General features: G+C 34.9%; 1 protein-coding gene across 3 annotated transcripts in view; it reads right to left on the bottom strand.

The window, feature by feature from the left end:
• Nucleotides 1–13,815, bottom strand: part of URI1 (URI1 prefoldin like chaperone) — an 89,505-nt gene that overhangs the window by 30,692 nt on the left and 44,998 nt on the right. For 2 of the 3 annotated variants that reach the window (XM_058280082.2, XM_004479055.5), the window contains exon 2: nucleotides 12,021–12,055. The exons of the other annotated variant lie outside the window; for it this stretch is intronic. Coding sequence is in view for 1 of the 2 variants with exons in the window: in XM_004479055.5 (XP_004479112.2) it covers nucleotides 12,021–12,055 (35 nt within the window). In the remaining variant the exon portion in view is untranslated. The remainder of the gene's footprint in view (nucleotides 1–12,020; nucleotides 12,056–13,815) is intronic. 3 annotated transcript variants of the gene reach the window in all.

Genomic DNA, 13,815 nt, shown 5'->3' with positions numbered 1-13,815 from the left:
ATAAAGAAACATGAATGTTTTTGGACATTACAGTCATTAAAATATAGTAGTCAAAAGAGGTACACTTAAGAAAATTTGTTTTAAAACAGGCAAGAAAAACAGATATAATTAGCATAAACCTCTCAAACCTACTTATATCTACCTGCTTGTTTGGCTTCACCAAAAATAAGTTTACTACTTGATCCTTACAGATTAGATTCAGTCTTCAATTCTTAATTTTAAACCATATCCAAGAAATAACATTTAATTTGCACCTGATATCCTCATGCCACAATCCTTATAGAAAAACCAGAACTAAGCATCAAGGTAAGGCATGTAAAAAATGTTTAAATCTTCTATTAACTCTTGGAACCATATGCTATTTGACCTATGAAAATGCACCTTTCGTTTTAAGAAGGAGCACTAAAGAAGGGCATAACACAGCTACAAATAAGTCTTAACCTTAAAGGATGAAGACAGGACAGATCCCATGGGGAACACCTTATTTTCATGAAGTTGTGAAAGTATGAAAGAGTTAGTTAAATAATGTGGAGCCTAAGTATTTAGGAGTGAAATGTACTGATGTCAGCAGCCTACTCTGAAATGAATCAACATGCATTAAAAAAAAAAAAGAGGTATGTATTTGATAACGGTTCACCTATACAATTCTTTCAAATTTTCTGTGTTTGAAGATTTTCATAGTAAAATATTTTTTTAACTTTTTTTTTAATTTCTCTGCTCCCCCCCCCCCCCCCCCCCCCGGTTGTCTGCTGTGTCCATTAGCTGTTGCGTTCTGTGTCTACTTGCATTCTTGTCATGCAGTGCCAGGGAAACTGTGTCGTTTGTTTTTGTTGTGTAATCTTGCTGCATCAGCTCTCTATGTGTGCAGCACCACTTCTGGGCAGGCTGTTTTTTAACGTGGGGCAGCTCTCCTTGCAGGGCACACTCCTTGTTTATGGGGCTCCCCTACAAGGGGGACACACCTGCGTGGCATGGCACTCCTTGCACGCAGCAGCATTGCACATGGGCCAGCTTCACACACGGGTCAGGAGGCCCGGAATACTGAACCCTGGACCTCCTGTATGGTAGGCGGATGCTCTATCAGTTGAGCCACAACAGCTTCCCATAATAAAATACTGAAAAAGGAGTGAGAGAGTATATGAGAGGAAGCTCATATTTTTAATCCACCTCTTAAATGCAAGTGACAAAAATAAAAATCTTTGTAAAGAAAAAAATTAAATTTAGATCCCTGTTTGAGTCAAGATATAAAGACTCCAACTCCAGCTTTAAACAAAAAAAGGAAATAAAATATAAATCACTAATTGAAATTATAACATTTTACTAATTATATTTTAAAGTAGGAAACTGGAATAGGTAAAAAAAATATTGACATTAAACCAATTTTTAAAAGTCTCCTGTCATTCTTTTTCCTTTAGGCTATATTCAAACACCCCAGTGTTTGCTTAGTATTTTACTAAGCAAAAATACAGAATATGTTATCACGTACTTAAGTAGGGAATAAAGGAAAAGGGTTTTACATAAGTATTAATATCTGGGTTAATCTGGATAGTTTTTTTTTTAAGTTACATAAGCAATTATAAAAACTCATGGATTTTGGCATCTGTACATCTATGACCTTCTTGGAAATGATTTTTAGTCCACTACACACACTCTAGAACTTCACCTTTGTTTCAATTCAATTCACCAACTATTGAGTGCCTCCTCTGCCACCAAGTCTTATACCATATGCTGCAGGGAACATCAAATATAGTGTGCCCTTTTTTGGGGGGTGAGGGGCTGGACAAAGATTCTTTGTTAAAGATCCACTGACTTGATGGACGCGTAGGGTTTTTTGTCACTAAAATTTAAAAAAAGAGGAATATCAAATTCAGGCATGGATTATACATAAAGAGAGAAGTAAGTCTTCTACTTATTAAAGCAAGAAATGATTTTTTTGAAGTATCTGGACACAATCTAAACAAACTGTTATGGTTGTGTTACTAAAAAACATTTTTGAAAGCAAGACCTACACACTGCTGTGCTTTCTACAATTTGGTAAGGAGCAAAACATTTCTAATTAAGAATTTAAATGTATCTATAATAAATCAATAGCATTACTTTTAGGCTTGTTTTAATCTTATGAGCACAGCAAAATAGTATAAAGATAACAAATCTACACAAATTTCAGACAATATGGTACTATACTCCTTATGTATAATTCTATTTTACCTAGGAAACTTATATCCCATCAGAAGATGCTGATGAAATAATTCATGTTTATTTTTTTAGTCCATTAGAACATTTTATTTGAAATACAAAGATTAGCCTAAATATAAAAACTTGTGGGACACAGATTTGGCCCAGTGGTTAGGGTGTCCGTCTACCATATGGGAGGTCCATGTTTCAAACCCCCGGCCTCCTTGACCCATGTGGAGCTGGCCCATGCGCAGTGCTGATGCGCGCAAGGAGTACTGTGCCATGCAGGGGTATCCCCCGCATAGGGGAGCCCCACACGCAAGGAGTGCCCCGTAAGGAGAGCCGCCCAGTGCAAAAGAAAGTGCAGCCTGCCCAGGAATGGCACCACACACATGGAGAGCTGGCACAACAAGATGATGCAACAAAAAGAAACACAGATTCCCGTGCCGCTGACAACAGAGGTGGACAAAGAACATGCAGCAAATACACACAGAGAACAGACAACTGGATCGGAGGGGGGGGGAATAAATAAATAAATCTTTAAAAAAAAAAAAAAACTTATAATTTTTCCAAAGTTCAATGAAACTAAATTAACTAAAGAGACACAGATGCAGATAACATTCCACTGGATTTCCTCGATTTAACTTTTCAACAGTGAGAGGACAGAAAGCAATACATCTAGGTAGCAAAGCTGTGACAATTACAAGCATCTGTTCTCGTCTCTTTCCACAAACAACCATACCCGTGTGATTAAAGCCTTGCCAAGGTCTCTGAGGCACATATTTCTTCAGTCATTGGGAATCTTTTGTTTTAAGAATAAAATGAGGGAAGTGGACTTCGCCCAATGGATAGGGCATCCGCCTACCACATGGGATGTCCAGGGTTCAAACCCCAGGCCTCCTTGACCCATGTGGAGCTGGCCTATGTGCAGTGCTGATGCGCATAAGGAGTGCCGTGCCACGCAGGGGTGTCCCCCGTGTAGGGGAGCCCCACGCGCAAGGAGTGCGCCCCGTGAGGAGAGCCGCCCAGTGCGAAAGAAAGTGCAGCCTGCCCAAGAATGGCGCAGCACACATGGAGAGATGACACAACAAGATGACGAAACAGAAACACAGATTCCCAGTGCTGCTGATAAGGATAGAAGCGGTCACAGAAGAACACAGTGAATGGACACAGGGAGCAGACAACTGGGGGTGGGAGGGAAAGGGGAGAGAAAAAAAAAATCTTCAAAAAAATAAAATGAGATGTGAGTTCCAAGTAAAAAAGATTAAAAATTACATAAAAAGGAATATATTACTCTAAATGTGAAAGAAATACTGCCAAAGTGTCTAGATTAGTTCAATTTAAATGACATGTTTACAGATGACTTTTATTTTCTTCTTTATTTTATAAATTTTCTAGAACTGATACATATTTCTATTATATATCAGAAAGAAGGACCTTTTAGAAAAGATCTGGTAAGTTTATAACTGGCTTTGAATGTCTGAACCAATTCCTACTTAAATCTAACTATAATTCAAAGGTTTTAAAATTTCAATTTAGATTTTCTATATTTTACTTCTTTTTTTTTTTTTTTTTTGAATTGGTAGTGATTAATAACCATTTCAGGTCACTGATCCCTATGAAAAAGTGATAAAAACTCTAGACCCTTGCCTAAGAAAAAGGCCCCATATTTTACATATAATTTCCATAAAAGCTCATTCATAGATCCCTCCAGACTAACGTTTCCATCAATAGGTTTTATAAATGAAAAATAGTAATCCTGGTCTTGAGCCCACCAAACTTGTTAAATTTCTAATCAAAATTCTTTAACTTACTTAAAAATAAATAAAACAAAAGAGAAAATCCTTACCAATTTGGTCATGAGTTCAATATGAATTAGTAAAAAGGTAAATTGTAAGCATGCCTCAATATTTTTAGAGCCTTCATTTTCCTAAGTTATACACTAACACCTCTCTATCTTCCTCAGTAGGTTAGAACTTGAACTTCTTTATCTCAAAACATGAACAAACCCTCTGGATTACCATCGAGTAATCCGTCGCTTAGCTAGTCGCCAGTTTTTGCAATATTTATAGCTTCAACCTTTCACAGTGCTCTTTTGAGTTAAACATTTTATTGCATGTTGTTCATATTTTATTTTTTAAAATGAGTGGAAAATGAGAAAAATAGTCAAAGTGCAAAGAGGTATAGTTTTTAAACAATACAGCTGAAACAAAGGTGAAAAATCATGAGGTGTGCATTTAGGAATTAATCCTTAGCCTCAGTCAGATATTCACTGGACTTAAACATATCATGCGAAACTGTGAACCAAAGTACATGGACACTGGAAATATATCACCCAAGACTATGCTCTAAATGAAGAGATGTAATTAGGGATTTTTTTATGTTTAAATTATTTAGGGAAAAAAATTACTCTATAACATACTTGACTTTCATTTCCAGAAATGCATTTGAAGTGTTAAACTAGTTTGTTTGTTTCCAAAAACACAAAGGGTAGGAGAAATCCTAGAAGTAACAAATTCTAATTCCACTTTAAAAATCATTAACTACTTAAAAGGAAAAAATCATTTGCTGTACGACCACAGTAATATAAATATACATACAAAATTAAACTGAAGGGAATAAGGCAAAATGTTTTAAAAAGAGGAGAAAATTAGTTTCTCTTTAAATTACAGGTAAATTTCATTCTTTTCTTATTTCAACCTTTCAAAAAATGTTCATGTATGCACTTTTTATTCAGAACAGAATGTTTAAAATACAATTCAAATTTCGTTTTACAAAATTCATCCTTAAAATATCCAACTTCAAATCTTTTTTTTTTTGCACTTTAATTTGCTTTGAAATATCACACAAAAATTCCAGAACTAACTTAACTCCCTACCCATATACTAAAACACCACATCATAAAAACTATATGGCAAGAAAATGAAGAACGACAAAGAAGGGAATATGTATATGCTCCTCCTTCTTGTCCTTGCCCCTAAGGAGACTTTCATAAATAACTGGATAAACTCTAACAACAAAACCATGTAAAATCTCCATAAAGTATAGAAGTGGCTCTCTGCTCCACTTAGAAAAGAGAAAAAGAAAGAAAATAAGGAAAAGCTGAAATAGGTGGCCATATACAAAACAGTGACTGAAAACTCTCTGGTCAGTAAATGAGGAACTCTGAATTCTATGATTTCCAATTTACCGAATACTGAAGAATGAAGTCACCTCCTTGACTACAAAATTGTTTTTTCTAAAAATCAGTTTTAAAGGTACACAGATCAAAACTTTTACAAATTTTGTAAAATAGAAAAAAGGCATATACAACAGCAACTTGACAAAACACTTGCAGGTATTCATGAGAAAATACTGTAAACCATACCATGGTTATGGTGAAATAATTCAGGTGCTTCTGTGGGACAAAGAATCTCTTCAAACTGTCAGACATATAAAATATTATGTATATATACATACATACATACCCTGATTGAGAAGAATGAGGGATTCCAAAAAAACAGAAATAAACAAACCTTTACCTGTAATTTTATCTATTTTGGTACCTGTTCTTGGTTATTTACTTTGAATATCAACTACATTAGAAACTACTCTTCAAAACAAGGTTTTCTTGGTCCAGTTTCCTTTGAAAATTAATAAATGTCAAGTATTTGCTTTAGAATCCCTCTCTCAAAGCGCAAATGCACAAGTCTTTCAGAATTTTTATGTTCAACTTAAAGCTATTTTTTCTAATATCAAACATTTGAACAAAACAAAATGCCTTCTTTTATATTTGCATTTAAGTCTGTCTCATGCAATTTCTTCTGCTTAAGAGCCATTTCCTAATGACTTAAAAGGAAATGACAATAATTTTTTTGCACCTCCTATGTATACAATTATGATTGCAAATAATGACTAACATACAGATGATTTATATGTGCCAGGCATCATGTGCATTATTTCATTTCTCACAAGTCAAGACAAAGTAATGAGACTCCATTTCTTGCAGGTCATATTCAAAAGCAGTTAACAGTAGTGCACTAAAAACGGCCACAAGGCTCTCTCTAAGCTAAACTCTGCAAATAAACTTACCACCTACCCCCAATGTGGGACATGACCACAAGGGATAAGCCTCCCTGGCACCAAAGGATTATTAGCAAGCATTTATCAGCAATACATATGGAGAAAGACCTTGGCCAAAAGCAGGAAATAATATATAAAATAAGAGCTTTTATGGCTAAAAGTTTTCAAAGTGAAGTTGGGAGGTCATTCTAGAGGTTATGTTTATGCATATCTCAGCCAGACTTCACGAACTGCCACAGTTAACAAAACCTCAAACAAAAGTGCTCCTGACGGCCAAAGGGACATCCGGACACCAGAAGCAAGCCACACAGCCTCATGAAATCAACACCCACTTGGCAGGCCCTATCTGGGAATATTTGAAAAGCTATTTTCCCCAATATAACATAGTTATACTCATTTATAAAACCCCTAATCACGATTCTTCTATTCCTTTTATCTTAACCTGTAATTTTCAATCTACCTGTTAAGTATATTTCTCAGAGACTTAAAATCTTCAGATTGTTCATATGCAGGTTGAGCCTCAAAACCCAGCAGGTATGTGGCCTACTCCTACTCTCCAGTTCTTCAGGCTTGCCCTGGACAACTAACAAACCTATGATGATGGACTAGCTCTGCCCCAAGAGCAAGGAGTATCTTCAACTATGAGCAAAACAATTCCATTCTGCTGCCCCATAATATCTATGTCCCTTCTCAGCCGGAAGCAATCAGAGCAGACATTGTCCCATATCCCTCAAAAGTAGAAATGAACAAAAATGGAAGGAGGCGGGGGGATGGGAGTGTAGCAACTGACCAAAGCGGATTTATTGTTCTAATTATTATTTCATGTTCTATCTTTTAACACTGATACAAAAAAAAGGATTCTGGGTTATGTTGCTTTATAACATTGTTTTAATTTCTTAAAAAAAAGAAAGCTTACAATTTTTCTGTCACTCTCTCAATAGGTGAATTCTATTTCCCCACCTCCTAAAAGTGGGCTGGCTTTGTGAGTTCCTCTGACCAATCCAAGGAGGCCTTGCAGTTTCCGTACCTGCTACTCTGAGAGCACCAGGATAAAAGGTCACATGAAGAGAAAGGTCCAGCAAAAGTCAGCACCAGCCACCAGACTTCTGAGTGAGGCCATTTGGACAACCCAGCTGTGCCAGTCACCAGTTGACTACAACTATGAAAGTAAGCCCAGGCAAGACCAGCATAAGACTCCACAGCTGAATTTCAGCCTAACAGGCCCATCTACAGAACCACGCACTAATATTTGGTAACTGTTTTAAGCCACTAAGTTTTGGGGTAGTTTTACTAAGGAGCAATATATAGGATAAATCATCCTAACAAGTATATACTCTGAGTTGTAGATGTTGTACTCTCAATGTTATGGACCTTATTTACTTAAATTTTAAAACAAAGAACTAAATCTTATTTGGAAACCCTAAACATAAGACATCTGACACACAACAAAATTTAAGGAAATGAAATTAAAGAATAAGAGTTAATTAATGGGGAAATTGATGTGGCTCAACCAACTGGGCTCCCACCTACCATATAGGAGGCACAGGGTTCAATGCCCAGGGTCTCCTGGTGAGGGCAAGCTGGCCCACGCAGAGTGCCAGCCCATGTGGGAATGTGTCCCCATGCAGGAAAGCCACCCTGTGTGAGAATGCCACCTCGCACAGAAAAAGCCGTCCCTGCAGGAGCTCCAGCCAACATGGCACAGCAAGATGATGCAACAAGAGACACAGAGGAAAAAATAAGAAGATGTAGCAGAACAGGGGAGCTAAGGTGGCACAAGACAGTAGTCACCTCTCTCCCACTCTGGAAGGTCCTAGGATCGGTTCCGAGAGCCTCCTAATGAGAATGCAAGCAAACATAGAAGAACACACAGCAAATGGACACAGACAGCAGACATTGGGGGGGCGGGGGGGAGAGAAATAAATAAATAATAAAGCTTTAAAAAAAGCTAATGAATGATTCAGGACAATCTCCAAGGTATATTATTAAATGAAAAAAAAGAAAATAGGCATTATGTAAGTCTGACTTCATTTTTATCTAGAAGGGTTGAAAACAGAATATATATAAATATTTAAATAAATATGTGAATACATACACACACACACACACACACACACACAAATAAAATTTGTGAAAGCATTTACGAGGGACTGGTAAAAAAAAAAAAAATGGTGACCTCCAAAGAAGAGAATGGAGAGTTGAGGGAAGGGGAACCATACAACATTCACAGCCACTGGTGTAAAACTGCTTAATTAAAATCTTTCTAATTTAATCTGATTTTTAGAAAGTTAATGTAAAGTCTTTTATCTCCTAAAGGTATATATTGAATTATGTCCAGATGAACACACGCTATATTTTAGATTTATTTCAAAATAATGGGGAAGAAATCAGCATAGGATAGGATAATTAAGATGGAACAGTTTCAATGAAACAATGAGTTGATAATTATTGAGTGATGTGGTTAAATGCAAGTTCACTGTACCATTTTTGTCACCATTTAGAATTTTTCATAATAAAAAGCTATTTGAAAACATTAATATAAAACTAACAAAACTGCTCAGAAAGTCCCCTCTCAGTCATGATTAAAAAAAGAAAAAAGATATTGGCAGAAATACATAACATTTGCAAATATCTACAAAGCTTGAGGGCTTTGTTTTTTTCTTTATTCCTTATCTCACAAAACTTTTAAAAAGATTTAAGAGCTTCTATTAATACTTACTGAGCACCACACTGAGTGTCCTACCGACATTATCTCATTTGATCTTTGCTACAATCCTGGAAGTTAGACAGTGGCACCAATTTACAAGGAGAAAACTGAGAAACCTAGTAATTTGCCCAAAGAGTGACAGGATTCAAATGTAGGTCTGTGACTCCAAATCCCAGGCTCTTGAGGGAAGAATTTAAAAAGTAAGAAGATACAAATAATCCACACACAGGATTATTAGCCCCTCGTGGACCAAATGGTAGGAAGCATACTCACAAGTTAATGAGAAAATAGGGTATGGTTATAATATCATCTTTACTGTGTTAAGTAAAAATGATTTTAGGCAAAATTAAAGTTTTATTTTTAAAGATTTTAATCCTAAATTAAAAATCACTAGATCTATTTGTTCTAAAATAGTGTCACAGAAATTCTCAAATAATAGGCTCAAACATTTTTGTTTTCATCTGTTACTAACTAAAAAAAAAATACTGTAAATGTTTTAGTTAGCCAAAGTTCTGGAATTTTAATTTTCTGGAAGAGATTTGGGGTGGGGCATCAGGTCATATTGTCCTCAATCCATTTTTACTCCTACTTTTCTATTTTTACTTCCTGCTCCATTTTTAAAAATTTAATTATTTTTGAAGTCTAGGAAACATATTGCTTGTCTCTTAGAAATACATCTTTTAAAATTGCACAAGTATGTATAAACATTGCTAGCATAAGAATACATTTTTTAAAATCATAAATTTGTTCTTCTTGAGTAAGATTTTTAGATTGATATGCACCCATAAGGAAGGGGAGCTTAGCAGCATGTATTTTAGACTAAGCTAATATCAAGGGTTAAAGAATTAAAAGCAACATGTTTTTAAAAGATGTTATGTGAAACATTAAGAATGGCTCTATCTTCCAAACTCCCTCTGCACTTGCTACAAATCTCTGCAAACAGCACAAAATTATTTTTGATTTCTCTGCTTATTGTCTGACTATGAATTCCTCCAAGGCAGGTCTTTCAATTCCAAAGAGTCAGCTCAATACTGGCACAGAGTATCACTCTTTGTGGAATTAAGAGAATGTAACTATATTCCCAAAATTCCATAATGCTCTCAAATAGAAATATCCTGGCTTTCTGAGGGTTGAAGGCACTTCGTTTTTAATTTCTGAATATAGTAAATAGGTAAATTCACTGGCCATTAAGATTCTAGAAATATCCTGATGCCATATACAGATCCTCAATAAAAAGAAAACACAAAAGTCTGTTTCCTGAGCATATCAGCAACGATTCAGAAAAAAAACAAATTTGAAAAATTTGAAAAAAAAAAAAGTTTAACTTTTTAGAGTATACATAAGGTATTATATATTACTTTAAGGTCTGTGTAGGCAAATACGCTAAGCTTCTGTAATTTGGGGGCTTTGGAAAATCGGAAGGTGGGATTTAGGGTCATACGAACCTGCCCTGAAATGAAAGTCACATTTCTAGATGTACTCACCAGGCTTGTGCACAGCACAGCTATACCATTTGTAAACTAAACTGTTATATCAAATAACTACATATTTGGCCTTCAGTTACACAAACATTTATTGAGTGTCTATTAAGTGCCCAAGCAGCTGGAAATGCATGTGGATAAAAGGGCAAGAGTCCCTTATCTTTAAAGAACTCTCAGTCTAGTAGAGAAAGAATTTTACAAAACAAACCAGAAGCAAGGAAGTTATTCACACATTTGAGTAAACTAGTCTTACTACTGAGTGAACCTAACCTTTTCTAGTTTCCTGAACCCCTTACCAAAACCAGTAGCTACAAAGTCCACATTAGTAAAAATTCCCCTAGGGAATTATCTGCAAAATGAACCACTTTGACCAAATTTGGCAGAATACAGAATGGTTACTTCTTTGGCCATGGACTTGCATTTCAAGTTTTAACCTGGACTGAATCTATAATGAAAAGCAAACTGTCTAGTATGGAAATGCTGACAGACTTACAACCACCAGTGGATGCAACTATAACACTGCACTTATTGAAAATTAATGAAGTCCCAGAATTTTTATTTATAAAGTAGATATTATTAGTTTTAGATTATTTTTTGCAAGCCAACAGTCAGAATTTAATATGATGATGTGTACAGATTGCACCAATTTTCACTCTTATCCGCTGCTTGCAGCCTATGTGCATTTAAACCAAAAAACATTTGATATACACTAACTATAAATTATTTCCTTGGAGATCTCTCAGGCATGACGAAAAAGCCTCTTAAAATAAATTTAAAGTATTATATGCTTGATGGTGTATAACCAAAGGTTTAATCTCACTACTAAAGGGGCAGTTACCATGATTTTGCAATAACCCTGCAGACAATAATCAAGACAGCTCCTGTTGTTCTCTCAGTAAAATCTTGGTAAACACAGCATGGATATACTGTAATTTGATATCTGTAAGATCAACAGCTATACCTCACGACAACTCATAATATTTTTTTGCCATTTTATTCACCATTAAATTGAGCATTTTCCTCAGAAGCCATAGGACAGTGCGTTATTTACCAAGCATTGTACTATTAACTATAGATTAGCACATTAAAATAGCATTGCTTTCTCTCTCTCTAAAAAAGCAAAGTCCAAAAAGCAGAGTATGAGATTCAAACAACTGAATTTTTCAAACTTTGGGAAAATATATCTATGCCATATTTTTACCATTATTTTAAAACAACTGATTTCCAATTATTTTTCTGCTATAAATACAAGAAATACCCCTACAACAGAGCTCTCTATGATTAGTCAGGTTTGAAAATTTATCAGTACCCATGTCAAAATGATATCAATATTATTCTTTTAAAAAAATTTTTTAAAGAAGGTAATTAAATAAAAACAAATTGGTTACACTGAAGTTCAGGAAATCAGGGAACATGTAATTCAGAAAAGAGTGAACGACAATATAAATTAGCAACAAAGGCATTCAAAATGGAGATTACTAGAAGAATCCAATCAAAAGTTATAAAAAGACCAAATGCACTTTATTTAAATATAAGTAGGTGACACCCCCCTCCATCGGTATTTCAGAAATGTAGTAAAACCATCTTTCACTCACCAATGCTGGATTTTCTCCCGGCAGTTAGTGACCACCTGTCATGAAAACAGATAACTACTCATGAAAAAACAGGGCTTTGCACAGAGCTACAACATCAGTATCAGAAAACTAGAACAGTAGCTTTACAGATTTAATAGCATCTCGGCATACATTTTTATTTGTCAAATGCACAGAGATGTGAATGTTAGGTTTTAAGCAGCACACTTTATCATAACCTTCTAATGCAAGCTGATAGCTGCAGAACAAATTACAGCTTTCTGATTCATACTTTGGTAGAAAACCTGCTTCATAACTATTAGGTGACATATGATATAAGATAACTAATATTTTGTACAATCTACAAGGCCTACTTTCAATGCTACATATTTTGTAGAATATGCAAATGTTATAAATAACACGAAACCAATGGAACATCCATGTTTCATGAGCCTCCCCCCTCCCCGAAAAAAGACAGTGGTGAAAATATTTTGTCAGTGTATCTCCAAATGTTTTCACCTATAATTTTTATTCTGACATATTAAAAATGAGCTAAGTGATGTTTTTCTACATTTTCAAGAAGAAATACTTGGGATAAAGAGATGCTCTGAACAGCCATTTGTAAACCAGTGAATTAGGATAAAATTTTAAACACTTCATAGTCAATTTAAACTATGTTTACAACACTAAAGTGATGAAATAAAGCACAAAGGTGACTTGTTTTCCTTACAGATATTTCAGTAGTCTCAGGATGCTCAGAAAACAAATAAAAGCTCTGACCAATTAAGGAAAACAAGAGTACTTGAATGGTATTTCCAAAAATAACTCTATTTTCAAATATTACTAATCGTCTGTTTTAAATTTTTTCATTAATAAATATTTTAAGCAATCTCAAATACTGCAGCACCATTTTAGAGACAGGAAACTAAAGAATAAAAGCCAAAATGCTTAATTCAAGACCATGCAAAGGAGACAGCAGTATTATCTGGTTTGAAACAAACTGCTCTAGTTCACTATTATAAATACCAATATTGTCTCTAGTGTGCTCAACGCTTCACACAAAAATCAAACAAAAATTTTTAGGCCTGTCACTAATCCTCTATTATAATATTTAATTCCTGAAATAAATGTCCTCCTTTGGGACATTTTAAATACTAAGGCAGCAATCCTGTACCAAAATACATGCTGTAATCAGATACCGAACCATACTACACATTAACTCAGCATAAAAAGTCCATTTTAGAATGAAGATCTCTCAGTAAGTATCAATCACATAGCAACACTTAATAACAGTGGTAATATATAATAGAGTACTGACTTTACATCTGGAAGATCAGGCTAAAACCACACCAATACATTTCACTGTTTCTGATTTGGTAGTGATTATAAAATAGACAAACAGAATTAAACGTAAATTGAAAAAGAAAAAATCTTCATGAAATCCTTTTTATAAAGTTCCTATAACCACACTATTAAAAGATGAGACCCCAAAACAGTTAGGATGCTTTCCAATCCCAATGCATGTGTTTCCAAGCATGAAGTGAGCCAAAAGCACAAAAAGAAAAGCCCTGCAAACCATAAGAGCAGAATGTTCATTAACCTCTACATGATAATCCTTTCATAGCTGCATATTAAATAGTTACATATTCATAATCATTTACATTATTTAAAGGACCTTCGATGAAATTTTCTGGGCTATATCCATTAGTGACGGTGTTAAAGGTTATAGAAGATAGTCTACTTAATGTTTCCAGGAAGCCTTTTTAATTAGTAAATATGTAAATTTGGCACATAAGCTTTTCATGTTTAAAAACCAAGT

The sequence above is a fragment of the Dasypus novemcinctus genome, chromosome 18 (assembly GCF_030445035.2).
Source record: "Dasypus novemcinctus isolate mDasNov1 chromosome 18, mDasNov1.1.hap2, whole genome shotgun sequence".
NCBI lineage: Eukaryota > Metazoa > Chordata > Mammalia > Cingulata > Dasypodidae > Dasypus > Dasypus novemcinctus.
The sequence above is the reverse complement of the archived record's forward strand: the minus strand, read 5'-3'. Positions and strand labels throughout refer to the sequence as shown.